Genomic DNA, 19,736 nt, shown 5'->3' with positions numbered 1-19,736 from the left:
GCTAAACACAGCAGAGATGGGGTGCCTCGCAGGCTCCTGAGTCACCATGGGGGACTTTTATTCCGACTGCACACAAATGACGAGGTCATCGTTTTCATTTCCCATCTACTGCCAGCACCGTCGCCTTGGGAGAGAGTGCCAGGTAGATTCTAGGATTTACAGCAAGCCAGACCTGAGTTCAAATCCCACTACCACCACTTAAAAGCTGTGTGATTTCAGGTGATTTTTCTAAACCTCGATAAACCTCTGCTTCTTGGTCTAGAGAAGGGGAATCAATGTACTCACCAGCGGGGGGTTGAGAGTGAACTGATGCGCGTGAAGCAATCAGCACGGTGCCTGGCACGGAGTGATCCACAAAGCTCCCTTTCTCCTCCCACATTCCCCCAAAAGCCACTGCTTCCAAGAGGCCAAAGTGCATGTTGCCCCCTCAGTACCCCAGGCACTCAGAATAAGACTGCATGGAAAGACTGCATGTCACTGAAGCACTAGCCATATGCCAGCTATTTCACATGCGCTATTCACTCCTCACAGCAGGCCTGTGTGGCATGCACTATTATCCCTAAAGCACAGATCAGCAAACACTTCACAACTAGAAAACAATACAATTACCAGTTCACAATTAGCAAACAGTGCACAGCTAGAAAATGATAAAGCCATTGGTCTCTCTCTGGGGCCCCCACAACCATCCTTCCACATTCCGCCAGGTACACTGCTGTTCTAGCCCTTCTCACTTCTTAGCTCTTCTCCTGCCAGTCTCAACTGCTACCCTATCTGCTAAGTCACGGCTGAAGCCACCTTCTCGCCATCTCCAGCCATAAAGGACCATCCTGCCGGGAGGATTTTGGGTGAGCAAAGATGTGGTTGGCCTTGCTGACCAATCTCTTGGCTGGGCCCTTTGAAGCTGATAGGATCCCCATCCAATCTCAAGAATGCAAGGACACAGGCCACCCTGGCATTGCTGTAAAGGCCACTTTACCACTCCCTTGTCTTCCTACGGTCTTAAAGAAAAACAATTGATCCTGTCTCATGGATGCCAAACCCATTGCAAACCAGCAGGGTGATTTTACAGAAAGGGAAGCTGAATCCAGGGAGGAAAAGGACCCCAGCTCATTCAGCAAGTGTTAACAGAATGTTCGGACTAGAAAGATTGGACCTCACCCAGTGCCGTGGCCACCACCACAGAGATGAGGAAATGGAGTCTCCTGAAACAGCTGAGATGAGAAAATGTTCTTTCCACTTGTTGGCAAAAATATATAAAAGCTAATCACAAATCAAAATCTCAGCCGAGTTTCATGACCAATGGGAAGTGTTCCTAAACAGAAAACACCTTGAGAAGTCCCAGAGGTCAGGAGCCAAGGACTGTTCACCTACAGTCTGGTTCTCTCTAGCTGGCTGGACGCTCTCACACTGAGGGGTACTGGATGTGCCACCTGCCCTGGGCCATCCCGCCAAACCTGCCAGAATGGGCTCGCAAGCCCCTGCATCAATGGATGACACGGAAAGAGCCAGAGAGTGCTATAACCAAGAAGAATGCATGAGCACATCCACATGCCCGGAGAGATTGGTCCATGTGGCCAAGAGGTGCCATGTTTGGGAGCCTGGTGGGGGCTGTGAGGCATGTCTGTGGGTGGGAGGTAAACAGACCAGCCTCCCCATGGGGCCTGATCCTCACAAAGTCCACTGATCATAATACAATCACAGGAAGCCCTGGCTGGGACAACTGGACGAAACTCAACCTACAACCTAGTCTCAGAGTCCACCATCACATCTTCTGTCATTGAGCTGTGACAACATCTTCATTTTCACCCTGAAACATGCAATGCATCTTGAGGCAATGGAATACTATGGGTTGGTTAGCAATACAAGGAGGATTGGTTAAGCTTTCAGTGGGGGTTTTCTAAGACATCAGGAGTACAAAGCAATGTCCATGAGACACTACAGTGCACAGCATGGCTGAGGTCACCAGACTCCTTGCTTTGGCTTGGAACTGAACTGGGGAGAGAGTTTCACCGTCTCCAAAAGGGCCAGCCAAAGTCCAAAGCAAGACAGCCCTACTCAGTGCTGTGGGCATGTGGCGGGGAGAGTGCTGGGCTCGGGAGCTGGGAGAAGGGGTGAATTCGAGAACAAGATGGCCAGCGGCGAGAAGAAACCTGCTTCAGCATTCTGATCTTCAGCCAGCTTCTTGGCAGAAGCAATAACTGATCTGGCAGCAGGACCAAGAGGCATAAAGTCAGCAGCACAGATTCTAGAGTTTATGGGAAGCAACGAAATAATATCAGGGTGGCTCTACCTGCAGAAAGAGGCCGACTCTGACAGAAAAGCACAGAAACTCATCACTGTCCCTGGCCACACCTCAAGGGCTTAATACACATTTGTCTCGCTGAGTCCTTAACCCTGAAGGAAAGGTGTTTCATACCCATTTTACAGATGGGAGCAAAGTCACTTGCCCATGGTCCACAGCTCGTGTGTCATGGTACCACATGCAGAGCCCACACCCACCGGCTCTGTATGTCCCTCAGTGCACCCACTCCTAGGCAGCACAGGTGTTTTCCTTACTTGGGTAAATCCCAGTTCTTACTTTTCCTGAAGTCTTGATTCCTTTAGCCAGGGATGCGTACACGATCACCCAAGCCAGGAAGAGGCAGAAGGCTAGCGGCCATCGGATCTCACCAGGATATTCAATTCCTGCAGAAATCTTCAGCACAAAGTACCTAAGAATCAGAGAGAGGGAAGGGAGAGGGGGAGGAGAAAGAGAAGAAAAGGAGAGGTGAAAATGGCCGTGCTTTAATCTCCCCAAGAGGCAGGAACTTCAACCCCAGCAACGCCCCACAGCCGCCCACGGGACCTCATCCATCAGGCCGGGAAGGGTGTGCAGGTCTGGGCTCTGCTGAGACACTGTCTGGATCTCCCTGCTCCTAATGAAGTGCAGAGAGCCTGCTGGTGGCCCGTGCAGGATTCCGTGCAAAACAACCAGCGCACCATCACCTGCACCTGCTCCGGAAGTGCAGTCAAAATTCTAAACTGCCCAGGATGATTTCCATCTTTTCAGCACTGTTCTGCTCTTGTATGAGAATGCTATTCGAACCTACTTGTATAATTTTAAATGTTAAAAATTGGCGCAAGCCAGACAGGGCGGTGCAATCCCAGCGCTCTGGGAGGCTGCAGTAGGAAAATCTCAAGTTCAAGGCCAGCAGGAATAGCTTAGTGATTTAGCAAGATCGTGCTACAAAAAAAATAAAAAAATAAACACTGGGGATGTAGCTCAATGGAAAGGCTAAGTTCAATCCATCCCTAGTGGTGCAGAGACAGAGAGAGAGAAAGAGAGAGAGGGAGAGAAAGAAAGTAGCGGAAACTGCTTGTGCAAAATGACTAAAACTACTGGCCTGCACTTCAGCCCGGGGTGCATCCTGAGGCTGAGATTGCCTAGAATGTAAAATGCGCTGCTCTGCCCTTACCCTGGGATCGGATTCAAAGACAGGAAGGCAGCCACCAACACAGAGGGCTCTTAGCACCTCTGCTGCTGCTGGCAACCCAGGTGTCCGCGGTGCCAATGCTGACGTCACAGCCCGGCCTCCTGGGGGCAGCAGGGCAGCGCCGGTCCTGGGGACGGGAGGCAGCTCCAAGGACACGGAGTCCCAAGTGGAAGTCAGCCACTTCCCTGTGGAGCCGAGCTAGCTAGCGCCCTGTAGGAAACTGCTGGGCTTGCAAGGGGACATTTTTCTGAGGCCCGCACAAAGGGCCAGCTGGAATCCAGACTCTGGGGCTGTCGAGGGTCCTGAGCCGGTGAGGGCCGTGACATGGCAGTGCTGCTCTGCCCCCGCCAGCCCCCGCCCCAGCCAGCTCATCGCGCCCTGTGCACACAGAGCCTGCCTTTCAGAACAGGAACGGCCAAGCTCTGTGCAGACAGAGCCGCTTCTGGTCCCCAAGCTCAGAAATGCCTGGGCCCCGGGGCTGTGCAGGAGGCCTAGGAGCAGAACTTGGCTGTAAGGCCAAACCTAGGCGGCCATATTTCCCAAGTGATGAAAAGGACCTTTCAGGTGGCCCCGTCTCCAAGTGGGTAAAAGCCCTGGCCATCAATTGCACAACACCTCGGCCATCTCAACTGTACTGTGATTCAGTAAGAGGTCTCACATGGCCAGGAATACTTCTCCTTGGAAATTGTCACTGGCCTGAGGGGTGAGGAGAGGGCACCAAGAGCACGTTTGTGCACCATGCATCAGCCCATCTTGCTGCACGGATTGTGAGGCCAGCTTTGTCCAGTGCCACAAGCCAGCCCCAGTGTCTGAGTGCCCAGGGAGACCCCAAAGTCATCACACTGCCCTGCGGTGGTCAGTCATCCTCTGCGCCCAGCGTTCCTCTCCCTCTGTCCTGCAGGGTATAGCCAGTGCCCTGAGCCCAGGCAGGAGGGAAAACCTAACAGCAGAGCGAGTGCCAATTGGGAAGACCGGGAAGGTGCCAGAGGTCCTTTCTTAAGAAAAATCAAGACCAGGAACTGAAGGCCCCTGGCACCTATGTTGAATTGGGATCCAGCGTTTTATTTGAAGTTTTCTACTAACATTTACAATGAGAGAGAAGACACGACGAGCCAGGTGAACTTCTGTCACGCAGAAGCTGCATGGAGTTGGTGCACATTCCCTCATCCGGCAGTGGTGAGCTGGGGTGAGCGTCGCAGGCCTTCCTGACACATGGCTGGCATCATCCTCAGAGTCCATGCTCTCCACTGTTCTCTATGGCCATCCCTGTTGTGCTTTGCTCTTTTGTGTCCCCTGCCAAGCCCCTGAGGACTTCTGAGTCCATCACTCCTGACTTAAAGGTCCCCTGCACAACATTCTTTATTTACCTCAGTCAGGCTCTCTACCTCCCTTAAGAAACAGTTTCACGAACTCAACTAAATATTTCTATGGCATCTGAGGGTTTTCTCATATCCCTGAGCCTCGGACATCAACATATAACAGGACAGTTATTAGCACACGTCTGTGATCCCAGCACTCTGGGAGGCTGAGGCAGCAGGATCATAAGTTTGAACTCAGCCTGAGCAACTCAGCAACTTAGTGAGACCCTGTTTTAAAATAAAAAATAAAAAGTGCTGGGGGTTGCAGTTCAGCATGAAAGCCCTGGGTTCGATCTCCAGTGCCCCCAAAAGGAATAAAAGCAATCATACAGATGTAGAAGTACAAAACTGAGGTAAAGTAGGAGAAAAAAAGAAAGGAAGAAAATAATTCTTGTTTAAACTACAACTTTGACCATGAATTTTTTTATTATTTTTACCTCTCATTTTTGAAGTATAACTGAGAAAAATAACTTGATAAACTGAAGGTTCCTTAGGTAGCATTGGGTCAAAGTTGTAAAATTTTTCATCTTCAGAGATGGTGGGAGGGAGGACGGAGAACAGGGGTGGAAACGCAGCCAGGAGGGAAGGGAAGGGACATAAAAAGGATTGCGATGTGTTCTGCACAGGGGCCAGCTCCTCGCGGTGCAGGTAATCATTGTGTACTGCACGCAAGTACTAAAGCATATTTTAAAAATAAAATACAATGTGGTGAATGCAGCAGCGCTGACTTTGTTCACCAACTATCATGCAGTCTACTTTTGGAAGCCAAACCAGGAAGACATCTTTGTCCGAATCACTCAAGTACGTAAGAAAGAAAGATGAAGAGGGGGTAACCAGCCTGCAGCCCCCCGTGCCTCTGGTCTGCAAGTGAGCTGCTTATGAATCCAGTGGGATTTCTTAGACTTTTTAAGATGCATGCACACTCACACACACATACACGTGTGCACACACACTCACACAAACACACACACCCCAGCCACCTTACTTGAAGTACTCTTCACTCCCACTGACAAACGTCTTGTTGGCCTGGCTGGTGAAGTTAATCATTGTCAAGTTGGGATAGGCAGTCATACAGAAAGTTGAGTTCTTGATCTGTATCTTGGGGTGGTCGCTGATAACACAGGAGTCTGTGTAGGGGAGAGTGGGACAGAAACAGTGAAATCTGTGCAGAAAGCAGCCACATCTGTCTCTCTACCAGGCTGCAAACAAAAAGCCAGAAGTACCCACCAAGTATCACATGAAGGTTGGAAAGGCATGAACTGAGCCGAGCCAGCTGAGGAGCAATCACAGAGCTGCGTTCTATTCATCCTGGGTGCCCAGTGCCCACAGCCAGACCTTGTTCCACAGCAGAGGACCAGCCTTAGGGTGCATGCTTTGTGGTAGGATAAGCACTTTCCAAGTACTATTTCATTTACTCCTCACATCAACCCATGCAGGAGATATATTATGTCCGCTTTTCAAATGAGAAAATGGGCTTAAAGAGGTTAAGGAACTCAGCCCCGTGTGGTAGTACAGGCCTGTAATCCCAGCATGCAGGGAGGCTGAGGCAAGAGGATCACAAAGACCAGCCCAGCCTGGTCTTGCAACTAGCAAGACCCTGTCTCATTTGTAAGAAAATAGGTGCACCTGGAAAATATCATGTTGAGTGAAATAAACCAGACACACAAGCTTAAATACCAGATGGGTCTTCTCTCTTGAGTGAGGCAAAGAACAAACAAAGAAAATGAGAAAGGATGGGCAGAAAGGGACAAGGGAATGGATCTCTTGCAAAAGGGAACAAAGGTGAGGGATGCAGAGGAGGAAAGGGGGAATAAGAAGAATAAAGATCTATCATGTACAGGAACTTATAACCGCAGTTAATGTGAACATGATGGGCCATAACAGGAGCTAAGACACACATCAACATGGATGAAAAATAGGATGGGGAACTGGATGAGGAGGGAGGGGGAGAGGGCAGGGGAAGGGGCTTGAACAGAAAAAGAAAGAAAGAAGCTCAAATATCTACATGTAAACATTCCCCAAGATGATTGCAAACTATACGGACCGCAAATATGTACAAAAAATTACAAATTCGTAAAAAGACTGTCTCAAAAAATAAATAGGGACTGGGAATGAGTTCAGTTCAAAGGCCCTGGGTTCAATCTCCAGTACAAAACAAAATTTTTAAAGAGAGGTTCAGTAACTACCAAAGTCACATCGCTAATGAAGAAGAGAAACAGATTTTAAGCCTAGATCCTCATGGTGCCACAAAGTAACTGTAGAAATGAATTTAGCCAGAGATAAGCAAACCCCTGCAAGGGCCGCAGATCAACCCACTCACCTTGTACCTACTGCCCTGCACCAGGGCCAGCTCAGTCACTGCTATGAGTACTCCGCTGTGTCCTTCCAACCCTGTCATATAATCATCCTGTGGGAGACCCCACACACGTTTCCCAGTGCGTTTGATCCCGTGGGACATGGGGCTATGTCCGAAGACATCTTTAACTTTCACATCTAGAGGTCCAGGCTTACGGAACCCAAGGGTTAGAAATGTGCTACTCAGTGGGATGCTACTAAATATCCCACAGCACCCAGTGAGCCCCTGCATAAGAAATAAGACAGTCCCAAAGGTCACTCATGTTGGGGCTGAGGGGAGGGAATTGAGCACATGAATCTGACTGTGTCAAGCACCATGCTACACCCTTTTAACAATTACTCACTCGTGAATTCTTCATAAAACTCTGGAAGCATATATTATTATCTTTACTTTAAATAGGAACAAGTCTCTCTGACCATATGACAGATGAATTGGCACATATTTTAAATAGCACTACACTGTTGCCCAAAAGTCTTCTGTGTTTGGCAGGTTGGGTGGGAGGCTGTATACTCATCAGTAGGTTCATGCATCGATGAGTTCATGGCTGCATTGCAGGTAGGCAGTGGGGCCTGGTGGAGGTGCTGCCTGATGGGGAGACCTGGAAGTATGTGTTCTTGGCCCCGCCTCCTTCCTTCTCTCTCCTTCCTGGCTGCCATGAGATGAGCAGATCTCTTCCACCAGGCCCTTCCAGCATGCATCTTTGCCTTGGAGCCAGCCAACCAGGGACTGAACCCAGTGGAAACTGCGTGAGCCAAACCAACCTCTCTTCCTTTAAATTGTGTGTCTGGTACTGTGTCACAGCAATGGGAAAGTGACAAAAATGAAATGTTCACCAGAATTAATCCCAAACGAGATTATTTTGTAAAGGAGCAAATAGGGCTAACAACAGCTGGGTGGCACCTCCCGGGTCTCAGAGACTTATTTAAGCACTTCATATTCATTGGCTATTTTAAGCCTCACACCACCCTGTGAGATGCCCTGTAATTATCTCTGTGTTACAAAGGAAGGAAACTAGTGCACAGAAACACAGTGGCTTGCCAAGGTTCTACATCAAACCATGGAACAAACACTGCTCCTCCCTTTGCAGTCCATGCCCTTAGTTACTCTACAATAAAACAGACAACTGTGATCATGAACTCACTGCCTACGGAGTCCAGGATGGTGACACCAGGAGGAAGCATAAAGGGGGACAATGAGGAGAGGTGGGGACTGCAGCAACAGAACATGTGGCCAGTCCATGCTGTGCTTTCCAGATGTTTTTGCAAAGCATGCAGAAAACCTGGGGATCTATATGAGAGCTTTCATTGCACAATGTTGGAAATAGCCGGGAGGAGTGGCACACACACCTGTAACCCCAGCACTCTGGGAGGCTGAAGCAAGAGGACTGGAAGTTTGAGTTCAGCCAGGGCCACTTTGCAACTTAGCAAGACCTTAGCTCAAAATTTAGAAAATAAATGCGTAAGTAAAAGTTTTAAAAGGGCTAGGGATGTAGTTCAATGCAGAGACTCTCAGTCCAATCTCTAGTACTGGGGGGAGGGGAGGGGATACAATGTTAAAATCTACTTCAAGTACCATGAAAAGAAAGCATAAGACAGAGACTGGAGTGCCTGCTTGAGATTCACCCCTCCATGGGAGAGCGAGGTAGGCAGCACGAGGGCTCTGGAGCTCTGCCCTGCCTGAGGGCCTGGGCCAGCTTTTTCCTCCAAGACCCCGCCCTCTGGTAATAGTGACAATAGTTCCCAGGTCCAGTGAAGTGAAATCACGACTGAAAACATTTTGGCTCTCATGAAGCATCCCTGGCCTCCGCCACCACCCGCCGCCGCAGCCCAGCAAGGTCAGCGAGGCCCTAGGTACCACAGCAGCAGCAGCAGCAGCAGCAACCGCCGCTACAGAAGCTTGCAGTACCGCTTCTCGCCACCGGGCAGCAGGAGCGCGCTTCCCTGAGCCCAGGGCCTAGGGGAGCACGGACCGCTCAACCGAGCTGCTCGGCCCAGCAGCCCCGAACAAAGGACAACGGTGATGATGGGGCTGAATTGCAAAGCTGTCGGAACGGAATTTCTCTTTTCTCGGGCAATTATTAATCAATGAAAGCACAGGAAAGACTGCGGGGGAAAGGGATCATTTAATTAAAGCCCTAATGAAAATTAAGCCATTCAAGAAATAGGAGTGGTGGGGCTGGTGCTCTCATTTGCCTTGGCCCAGCGAGCTCATTTCACCAAACAGTCGCTGGCCTCACTCAGCAGGGGACAGACACAAACACAGACACCCGCGGGCAGAGGCACCTCAGGGACACAGCGTCCAACACAAATGTCACCTTGGAAAATAGGTGGCGAAGTCTCCCTTCTCCCCTAACTGGCATGCGACCCACGCTGCCCACTGGAATGAAGGCCATTCATCCCTTCTCTTCCGGTGGGGTGAGTCAGTAGGTCATCCAGGAGCACTGCTGGGAGAGGCCTGGGACTCTGTGTGCCTGCAGAGACAGTCTGGGACTGCCACTTGCCTGAGAGAGCAAGCGGACACTAAAGCCACCTGTGCCTACGCATCAGGCCACCTTTTGTGAGTCACCCTACACCCCCACAAGAAGAGCTAGAGCCCAGGAGTGGATCACGCACAGATGACACAAAAATGATGGATGAGTGGGCCACACAGAAAAAGGGGGAAGGCTCATGCTTCATTTTTCTATCAAAAAACAAAAAACGCATTACAGCCGCAGCTGAGAACCAGATAGGATCTTCCCAGCCCAGCCATTGGCTCATGGGGAATAATCAGAGTGAAAAATGTCCATTGTCTCTTTGTGCTGCAAGTGCGCATGGTTTTTATGGTTTGTACGGGTCGATCTGAGGCCTGACTGTGCCTCTCATGTTTCCTGAGAGCCAGACAGGAAACTCCACAAATCCACACCAGGCAAAGGGCACAGCCTTGCCTCTGGACCCCAACCACCTGCCTGACCCAGTCAATAGCCTTTGCTTTTAAAAAATATGCACATGCATACATGGAGATGATAAAATAAACACCAATCTGTAACAAAACACATGGAAAAGAATGGCCCCAAATCCACCATTGTTATTATTTTATATATAAGCCTCCTATGTTTGCTATATCACTAGTAAAGATGAAATCATAGTATAAATCAGAGTCTTGCTCTTACACTGAATGTTATATGGAAAAATTTCCCACATTCATGAATATTCATATTTGATGGCAATAGGATACTTTATCCTATAGATGAACCATCATTTATTTGAACTATGGCATTATATGATGATTATATGAATTTTTATCACTCATTTAAGAAGTTCTACTGTTTTCCAATACTGTAAGTATGACTGTAATTAACAATCTTGTGTGATATTTGCTGTCCCTAGTTCCTCCCTGAAGACAGAAAGGGGGTGACTAAGTTCAGTTGCTGCTCATATTTGCTCTGTCTATCATTTCAACCACAAGCAAGAGTTGGGGAACACCGGGAAGGAGGTCACTTCACTGGGACTTATGGGACAGAACCTCTGCAAGGAAGATCCCTTTAGAACCTGGATGAGCAGAGGGTCTGGGGTCCTGTGACCCAAACTCCAGTGTTAGGTCTACCTGGAGACTTATAGCTTGAGCCTCCGCATCCACTTTGTGATCTACAAAATAGCAATCAGGTCACCTGCCTTTTGGAACCCTGAGGAATCACAGAAATATCCTCTGAGGCTGCTTGGTAGATTGGAAAGCAGTTAGTGTAGTCATTAGCACCATGGCTGTGGAAAGCCAGCACACTTGGGTCCAGATCCCAGGTCTACCACACAGCTAGCTCTATGACCTTGAGCTCAAGTTTTCTGTTTTGCGTTTGTTTTGGGTTTTTTTGTTTGTTTGCTTGCTGTGGGGCTTTTTTGTTAGTTAGTTTTGTCTTTTTGAGGGAGGATTTTTGCTATGCAGTTCAGGCTGGCCTTGAACTCACTTTGTAGCACAGGTCAGCCTCAAATTCACAGCAATCCTCCTGCCTCAGCCTCCTGAGTGCTGGGATTACAGGCATGTACCACTTGGCAAGCCCACCAGGCAAGCCCACCAGGCAAGCACACTTGGCAAGCTTAAGTTTTTTTTTCCTGTAATGTGGAAACAATAACAGAACTTATATATTGACATGTCCATCTTAACATGGCTTATATCATAAAAGGGTTTTCACATGGTACCTGGCACGTAGTGAGTGATGTTAATTAGTATTATTAAGTGCACGAATACTAGTGGATATTGTTAATAAAGGAGAAGGATGTTTGTAAACTCCTATCCCATCTGGAGGACAGCTACAGGACACTGTTCTCTGGGACTCACGTGATCCCTGCGGTTAGTCCCCAGGGAAGCATCCCATGAGCCTGAAGCAGTGCGATAGCCCCGCCCCAGCAAGCACTGCCCGGAAAGCCCAGTGTGGAAAGGACAAGTCGGGCTTCGGGATGACCCGTGACTGGGAGTCACTTCTCCCTTCCAGACCCATGTCCTTCTCTAAGCTACAAGACTTTTAAATGTTAGAAGTAAGTGTGTTTGGTTGTTTGAGTTCGTCTCTGTGTGCCCCTAGCATAAGTCCAGGTGTTGAGGAATGTGTGTTCAATCAATCTCTGTTGCACGAGTGAACAGCTCAGAAATGCATCCAGACTTACCTAGTAAAAGTTTGGTTTTATCTTTGCATTCTGGCGTGTTCCAGGGGTTGTTGCAAGAGCCCCAGGGCAGCACAGACACGAAGGAGGCAAACAGGTAGAAAAGTGTGTAGCAAATGATCACATTGTAGTATATGGCTATTAGGACAGAGATGATCAGCATCGCGATGCCACAGCCTGTGGAAGCAAAAATTCCAGGGGTTCATTCTATCCTGGGTGCAGTGGCATTCTTACAGTGGGGCACGGGGTGGGCAGCTAGGTCTCGACTTTCTTGTGTGGATCAGTGTACTAACAATAAAGTGAGCTCTGTGCCCACCAGGGACCCTGGGGTATTCTGCAAGGGGCTCAGTAAGGCTGGGATGGTCTTGGACCATTCTTCAGAAGGATCAAACATAGCAAGGACGGTGTGAGTTCTCTGATGGGATCTCCATCCTAGGGTGGTGTGGCGGCAGAGGGGGTACAGCGGGGAAGCTGAGAGGCTGTCTGGACTCACCTTGGAGAGCTGGGATGGCCTTCCACACGGACACTGGCCCCTGGCTGGCAAACTGGCCCAGAGACACCTCTAGGAAGAAGATCGGCAACCCAGCCAGTGCCAGCATCATCAGGTAAGGGATGAGGAAAGCACCTTGGAAAGAAAGAGTGAGGAGTGAGGGTCCAGGAGGTAAAGACGGGGCTCTGGCCCACTGTCACCCTGTGCAATAGGGGCTGGGCTCCCCCTCAGTACACTAATGCACCTTTAGTGAGCTCCTTTCTGAAGAAGCTTTTGACATTCAGCTCAACAGGCACCCACAGGACATTTTAGAGCCCTCCTCCAAAGCTTCCAAGGGTCCACATGCAAAGACTTGTTTCTGTGTCCCATTATACACTAGTGGCCTGTTATTCTTTATAACACTTCAATTTCTCCAAAGCAAGCCCTTCCAGGGTTCAACAAATCCATGCCTTTGACTCACTATTGCAGGCAGATCTGGGGAAGTCTCATCAGAGTGCAGACCCACAGGACCTAAGCCCTGCTGAGCTAGACTCTCGCAGCCCCCCTTGAAGGAACCCAAGTTCCCTACATGCCTCTGCCCACCAGAGTGAGACCTGCTTCGCCCAGCAGGCATCCAGCAGGCCTCCCACCCACCCAGCACCATACAGCTCTCAACCTCTGGCTGCACCAGTGAGTCCCTGCCATCCTTCCAGGTAGCTCAGATCTCCCTTCTCCTGCAAGTCTACCACCTGCTCCCTCCACAGCACCTTGCCACAGACAGGGTCCTAACATTTACGCAGGTGTCTTGTCCAGACTTTGAGTCCCCTGAAGCTGGCTGCCTGGTATCTCCTGGACCCTCAGAATACCCAGCCCACCGCATAGCACATGGAGGCCTCCCCGGGCGTCCTGGGTTCTCTAGGGCTCTTTCCCTTCAAAGGATTCTTTAGAGGGGCTTGGGGAATTGCCATGATCTTTGAAGAGGGTTTGACCAGGAAGTGCTGTTGCTTGGGTGAAGGTCAATTCACGGACCAGAGATAGCAGAGCCCATCCCGCTGCACTCTCTGCAGGAAAGCGGCTCATCAACACCCCACTGTGGGAGGCTCCTCTCCCACCTTCCTGCCCTTTCCTGCAGAGGGTTCTGGGGGTCTCCAGGCCAGGAAGGCCCAACAGCAGCCACGGGCTGGAGGGGAGCAACACTGGGGAGCCTGCTCCATCCTCTCTGGGCAGCGTCCTGGAGGAAGAGCTCGGTGGGGCCTTCCTTCTGCTCCTGAGAAAGAAGGGGCGAGCCCTCCGCCCGCGCAGATGCTGCGGGGCAGGCAGGCAGAGCCACAGTTCCAGTGAAGAGCATCAGAACCCGGAACTGCTCCCGGGCTGCGGGCGCGCACAGACCGGCACTTGGCAGATCCCCTGAGAGCGCAGCACTGGCACTTTCGTAGGCCGGGGTCCCTCTGCTCCCTGGCCACCCTGCACCCTGCTATCACCCTCTTCCAGCCCCGGGAAGCCTGATTCTACCACCTCCCGCCTGCTGCTTCTGGCACCTAGCTCTGAGGACTCCCTAGAGAAAAGCAGAGAGAAACCTACATGGGTGCCTATTCCGCGTGGCCGGCCCCAACCTTCCGTTTCCAGGGCACCCCTGGTGGCAAAAGCTCTGCAGTGCTCATCAGTCCTTGTCAACACGTCCTACTTTTTTTTTGGGGGGGGGCATCTATTTTTCTGATTTAATCGTGCCCTGGTGAAGCACCTGTCTCTCCCTGAGTGCAGAATTTGGCCTGGAGCAGACCCAAAGGACAAAAAGTAAATAAAATTTTTTTAGAAAACTACGGGGTGGGGCTTCTAATCCCTTTGGTCTACGTGACAAGATGTGGAATTTCTGGGCAGAAATTCCCATTCCTGGAGGGCAACTTGTCAGTTAGCTCATGGAGGCAGGGCTTGCAGATCCCTCAGCCTAGGGCAGGCAAAGCCAGGGGACCTGATTGTGACAGGTCCTGGTCTCTCCCAGTGTGTGGACACAGAGAGACAGTGGAGTCCAGTGGCCCAGCTGCTGGTGAATGCCTGCCATCTTCCCGTCCCGGAAACAATGTTCATTCAAGCACACCTCTTTCACCCAGTTAGGACAAATGAAAACGATTTTGCTCAGATCAAAATACACCTAAGGAGGGGTGAGCTGGGGTGGGGGACCCTGACAGTGATAACCCCCAGCCTCTCCCAGCTCACACCTCCTGACTCCCCTACACCCTCCCTTCTCCACAACTTGGGTCCATTTTCAAAGTCTCTTATGGAGACTCAGATTTCCAGGATCTTTCTAATGAATTTTTAAATCAATTCACATTTGCAATATGTGAAGATTGCATTCCTCATGGGGAGCTGGTACATGTGTATCATGCATCTTAATTCTTTGTATTTCCCCTGCTCCTCTTCCCATTTGCAAAATTCCCTTGTATGAGAAACCCAAAGTATATATAATTTAATGAGCAAATACAGGATAAATAATGGAATTAGGAGATCTTTTTGTAAATGGGAAAGAGATTTCCAGGCTCTGATCTCAAACTGTCCTCCATTTGCGCCTGCCTCCGGGACTGCACAGCTACTGGCTCTAAATTCCACTGGATACCAGGAGGGCTACTGACTCCTAAATACTAGACGGCCAGAGTTCAAGCTTCCCTGGTCAGTGTCCACTTGGCTTGGCATCTAGTCCCCCAAAGTGGGCCAATGGACAGTCACAGGGCCCCACTCTTCTAAGCCCCACCTGCAGAGGATAGTACCAACCAGTTCCATCACTCCTGCCCGCCTTTGGCGCGATGCTACAAGGGATGAGACTAAAGATGAAGGAGGCTCCCCTGGACTTCCCTACTGCCCCTGCCTAAGGGTTCCAGCTTCCCTCCTACTGCCCGGTGCCCACCCCGCAGGTGGAAAGAGCTGAAAAGCCGAAAAAGCCGTACCTCCCCCGTTCTGGAAGGCCAGGTAGGGAAACCTCCAGACATTGCCCAGCCCCACTGCATACCCCACCATGGACAGGATGAAGTCCAGTTTGCTGGACCAGTTCCCTCGAGCCTTATTCTCATCCCCTTGCTCGTCCTCCTGGGGGTGGAAAAGCACATGGTCGGATAACAGCCCCGGGGGCTGAGTTGCAGGCAGGCTCCATTCCACACCGCTCCCCCCCATGAGAGGTCCTTCCCAGCAAGCAGACCCCCACTTTCCATCCGAGAATGCAGAGGATGCATCGGCAAGCAGGGCCCCAACTCCAAAGAAAGGATGCATCTACAAGCAGGCCCCTCACCCTAAAACCCTGCACGGAGAGAGTCTCAGCGAGCAGCTCCAGTGTGGATCTGCAGATCCATCTTAAACAGACCTCCATTCCCTCTTCCCAAATCCTACAGTAGGGGTTACCAGCAAGCAGCTCTCCCCAAACCCTGAGCCCGTAGGTTCATTGCAAGCAGGTCCCTCCATCCCCAATCCCTCGCCAAGAGTTCATTTGGCAAGCATCATGCCTGGGGTTCCCAGCAAGCAAGTTCCCATCCACCCCAAGGAGCCCAAACCTCACTGCACCCCTTCCTCAGCCCTTTCTTCTTTGAAGTGTGTGCCAAGGCCAGAAAGAGAGATGCAGTGCTTCAAGCCAGCCAGAGCATTTGCCTCACTGTCTGCAGAGCCTATAGGCAAAACCTGCCCGGTCAGCTAATTCAAAGAAGGGTCTTTTGACTGGGGGCCAGGGAAATAGGCAAGACAGATTTGGAGGTGATCTGAGAGAGGTCAGGGAAGTAGATGTGCTAAGAGACAGGCCATCTGAGACCTTGAGTTCTAATCTAAACTGTATTACTAACCACATAGATAACTAAGATGAGGGCTTAGAATAACTGTCCCCTCTGGCACCTGCCGATCCAGTGCTCTATGGTCTTTGCGCCCTCTTCTCTGAGCTTTCACTATGACGCTTTCTTGGGACAGTACCTGGTTCTGGAATCCCTCACTCCTGAGCAGAAAGGCCAGGACAAGACCACCTCAGATGAACCCTAAAAGCAGTAGGGACACCGCACGGAGTATCAGGGACTCTGGCCACTGCACAGCCTCTGTATCCACCTCCTCAGTCACCCTTCTCTTCCTCCTCCTTCTCCTTCTGTTGTAACAATCTGTTCTCTTCTCCTCCTTCTCCCCATGCCATTCTAGGGGTTTTGGAGGGAAAACAAGAGCTGTCAGGAGGGAAGGTGGTCTTGGGGATAGAGAAGACCAACAGGGTGGATGTCCACAAGGCAAGATAGGAGAGACGGGAAGGGCTGGGAAAGAAGTATTCTCTGCAGTCTGATCCCTGTAACCTCCTCCCTGCACTCCTCCCACACACAGGCCTCCCAGCCCCAACCCCACCCACCAGTCCTCCCAGGCTCAAAGGGTGGGAGTTTGAGCTCCTTTTGCCGCAGTGCGGTGGTTAAGCCAGGCACGTGAAACGCGTTTTCTATTCTACCTGGGGTCACAGAGTGCAGCTAAAGCACATAGACCAGCACTCTAGAAATAGACCCCAAAAGCAAGGTGAGTGGGACCAGCCAAATTTTTGTTTCTTTGGAGTTATTACAGGCCCTGTCACATGGGCCTGTGGGTAAGCGAGACTGTAGATGTGTGTGTGTGTGTGTGTGCGTGTGTGTGCACAAACACTAGAGTGCCTGAACCAGGCTGCCTGCTCCCTACTGGATACACGCCTTGCCCCTGAGCCCAGACAAGAGAGGAGCTGGGGAAGGTTGGCAGCAGGGAAGGAGACCCCCTTCCCTCCTGACAGAGCTGAGCCCATGAAACTGGACAAATGGAAACAAAGCCTGTGCGGTACAGGAGAGGGGAAACTGCCTCTGCCCCTAGCCAGCTTGGGGATCTGCTCTGTGGATTTTCACGCCTTTGGTTGGACGACAAGGAATCAAATGCAGGGATAGATTCAGGCGATGGAGCGGGAAGGTTGTACCGTTGAAGGTGTCCATGTTAGGGAAAAACGCAAAATTGTGACGGCAAAGTTAGATACCGGGTATTGGAAGGGCTCGGGCAAAGAAAGCGGGAGGTGGCGGGGCGGGGGGGGGGGGTTTGCTGAAGCTTAAGCTTCAGTGAGGTCTGGGCGTTCACAGGGGATAATGTAACTCACAGCATGAAGGCCACACAGCACACTTAGTTATCCTCGCCTCCCCTCACGCACGCTCGGGCCTTTTCTCTGGGTTTCTTTCTAGTTAAAATTTTAGAAAATTTAAGCCCAGCCACTGACAGGAGAGGGTGTCATTTCTGCATACAGAGGTAGAATCTATCGCTTCAACTACTTCCTGGATTCGCACCCGGATTCGCTACATCCGAGGCTGGGAAGAGGAGGTCGCCTCCCCTCTGGCGGGATCGCTGCAGCCTTCCTGCCCTGGCCTGAGAACCCCAGCGCAGTGCGAGCTTCCGAAGCCCCCAAAGCCGCCTTTCGCATCCGCCAACCCCTGGCGCTGCCAACCCCGGGCACTGCCAACCCCTCCCCCCGCAGCACACGTGCACCCCTCGGCCCGCTCGGCTCCCTCGCGCCGCTGGAGAGCGGGAGGCGGCCCGGGCCCGTGCTACCTGCTTACCTGGGCGGCAGCGGTGGCCACGCTGCCCGGCAGCACCGACGCGATTCCGTCCGAGCCCAGCACCACTGTGCTCTGGCTCATGTTTACCCAGCCCACGGCCGCAGTGCTGTTCCGCTCGAGCGTGCCCTTGCCCACGCTCGCGTCCGCGTCCCCGTCCGGGCCGCGCAGAGCCGGGATCTTGCAATGCAGTGCGTTGCCCGCCCCAGCGGCCCCAGGAGCCGGCGCGCCTTCGCTTAAGTCCCTCAGGGCCTCCGAGGCTGCCTGCGCCCGCGGGCTACTGAGTTTGCAAAACCCCGCTCCCTGCCGCTCGGCCTCGCAGGCTCGCAGGTCCGCGAACTGGAAAGTTTGGGCGCCTGTGGAAGCGGACCTGGGCACACGTGGCGGCGGCGCGGCGGCCGCGGGAAGCTCCTGCTCCGGGCTCGTTCTGGGCGCGCACGGGCTGTCCCGGTGGCCCGGCGCCGCGGCCTCCAGGCTGCTGGCTGGTTGCTTATTCATGTCCTTGGGAACTGCAGTCCTGCAAACACAACGTTAAGTTCGTGCAAAAAAAAGAGAAAGAGGCAGCTTAAAAAAAAATCGGCGTCTGCCACTGGAAACGCTCAGAACTCAGGTCCAAGACATACCCGGGGTTGCAAAGGAAACGGGTTTTATTCTTTCTTTCACCACTGTCATCGGTAATTCTCATTTGCCAGCCTCCTTCATAACCGGATGATACAGAAAAGCTAATATTCCCTCCCTGACGGAAGATGAACTAAGAAAAGAGGCAAAAATGTTTTTTTTGGAGGAGAGGAAGAGGTGGGTGAAAATAGTCCTACCAAGCCAAAGGCTCCAGGCTTTCTTTGGATTTCAAATCACGGCTGTGGGGTACCCAAGTCCCCACCACCATTGTAGAAAGATTCTTTAATTTTCCGCCCCATTTCCTTTGTCATTCAACAATGCACATTGCATTTTTTCCCCGGTAGACAAGCTGCGGCCACAAAGCTGATATCCTGGCACCAGAGACTGCTCGAGGCCACGTCGCTGGTGAGAATCCCCGCGCTCCAAACCTACCCCTGCCTGCCAGGTACCAGATGCAAGCAGGAGGGTCACAAGCAAAATAACACTAATGAAAACCCACAACAGTAACAATAAGCCAGATTTAGAAAGTAGTAACGGTGTTTATCATGCCCAGTCTGCATTGACTTCCAGCTCCCCAGAAATGTATAAGAGCATGCAAAGTTTTTCAACTGTTTTTGCTTCCCACCCTGCATAGTATAATATCCTTCACATCCCTACACTTGACTGGGGATAAGAATTCGAGAATAATTTTCATATGCTTTTTTCTGATTGACTCTCCAATGAAAAGAATCTCTAGCAGGGTTTTCCAGCCGCTTTCTTCCCTCGTGTTATTTTTCAGGGCTTCCAACCCATGAGCCCAAATTATTATTATTATACTGTAAGATTAGTCATAGTACTGTCACCTAAGCTTCATGCTTCTCGTGTAACCTCTGTTACAAAGGTACTGATTAGAGCTCTTTCATTTGCACCAAATCTAAGTACCTCAACTTCAGCCTGCGTTCCTGTGTCCTTAACCGCAGCACCCAGAGCGACTCGCCGGAGTACGGGCGGCGGACTTTTCAGCACCTCGGACAGCGCCCGGCGTCCTGTCACTGGGGGCCCACCTCCCTCGAGTTCTACAGCCTAAGAAACCTTCTGACCGCAAAGGGAGGCTCTCAAACACAACCCTAGCTTCTAGAATTGTCCTCCTCACTCCCTCTTGCCCAATGTACAGACATTTCAAAAAGAAATATCCAAAACGAACCTGGACTTCCTATCCCATTAGCCCCCTATCCCCTCCAAGAACACAAGCCAATACTCACCACGTCTGGCACTGGCAAGAGATGGAACCCGT

At 51.2% G+C, this 19,736-nt stretch overlaps 1 protein-coding gene across 1 annotated transcript in view; it reads right to left on the bottom strand.

Moving 5' to 3' along the window:
* Nucleotides 1-18,346, bottom strand: part of Slc6a5 (solute carrier family 6 (neurotransmitter transporter), member 5) — a 52,137-nt gene extending 33,791 nt beyond the window's left edge. The window contains exons 1-6 of the mRNA XM_013502900.1: nt 17,849-18,346; nt 15,224-15,362; nt 12,309-12,440; nt 11,819-11,992; nt 5,817-5,958; nt 2,579-2,711 (exon numbers count right to left, since the gene is read on the bottom strand). Of these exons, the coding sequence (XP_013358354.1) occupies nt 2,579-2,711; nt 5,817-5,958; nt 11,819-11,992; nt 12,309-12,440; nt 15,224-15,362; nt 17,849-18,343 (1,215 nt within the window). The 5' untranslated portion in view covers nt 18,344-18,346. The remainder of the gene's footprint in view (nt 1-2,578; nt 2,712-5,816; nt 5,959-11,818; nt 11,993-12,308; nt 12,441-15,223; nt 15,363-17,848) is intronic.
* Between the last annotated feature and the right edge of the window lie 1,390 nt (nt 18,347-19,736).

The sequence above is a fragment of the Chinchilla lanigera genome, unplaced genomic scaffold (genome assembly GCF_000276665.1).
Source record: "Chinchilla lanigera isolate Chin_1 unplaced genomic scaffold, ChiLan1.0 scaffold00075, whole genome shotgun sequence".
Taxonomy (NCBI): Eukaryota; Metazoa; Chordata; class Mammalia; order Rodentia; family Chinchillidae; genus Chinchilla; species Chinchilla lanigera.
This window is presented reverse-complemented; position numbering and strand designations above follow the sequence as displayed.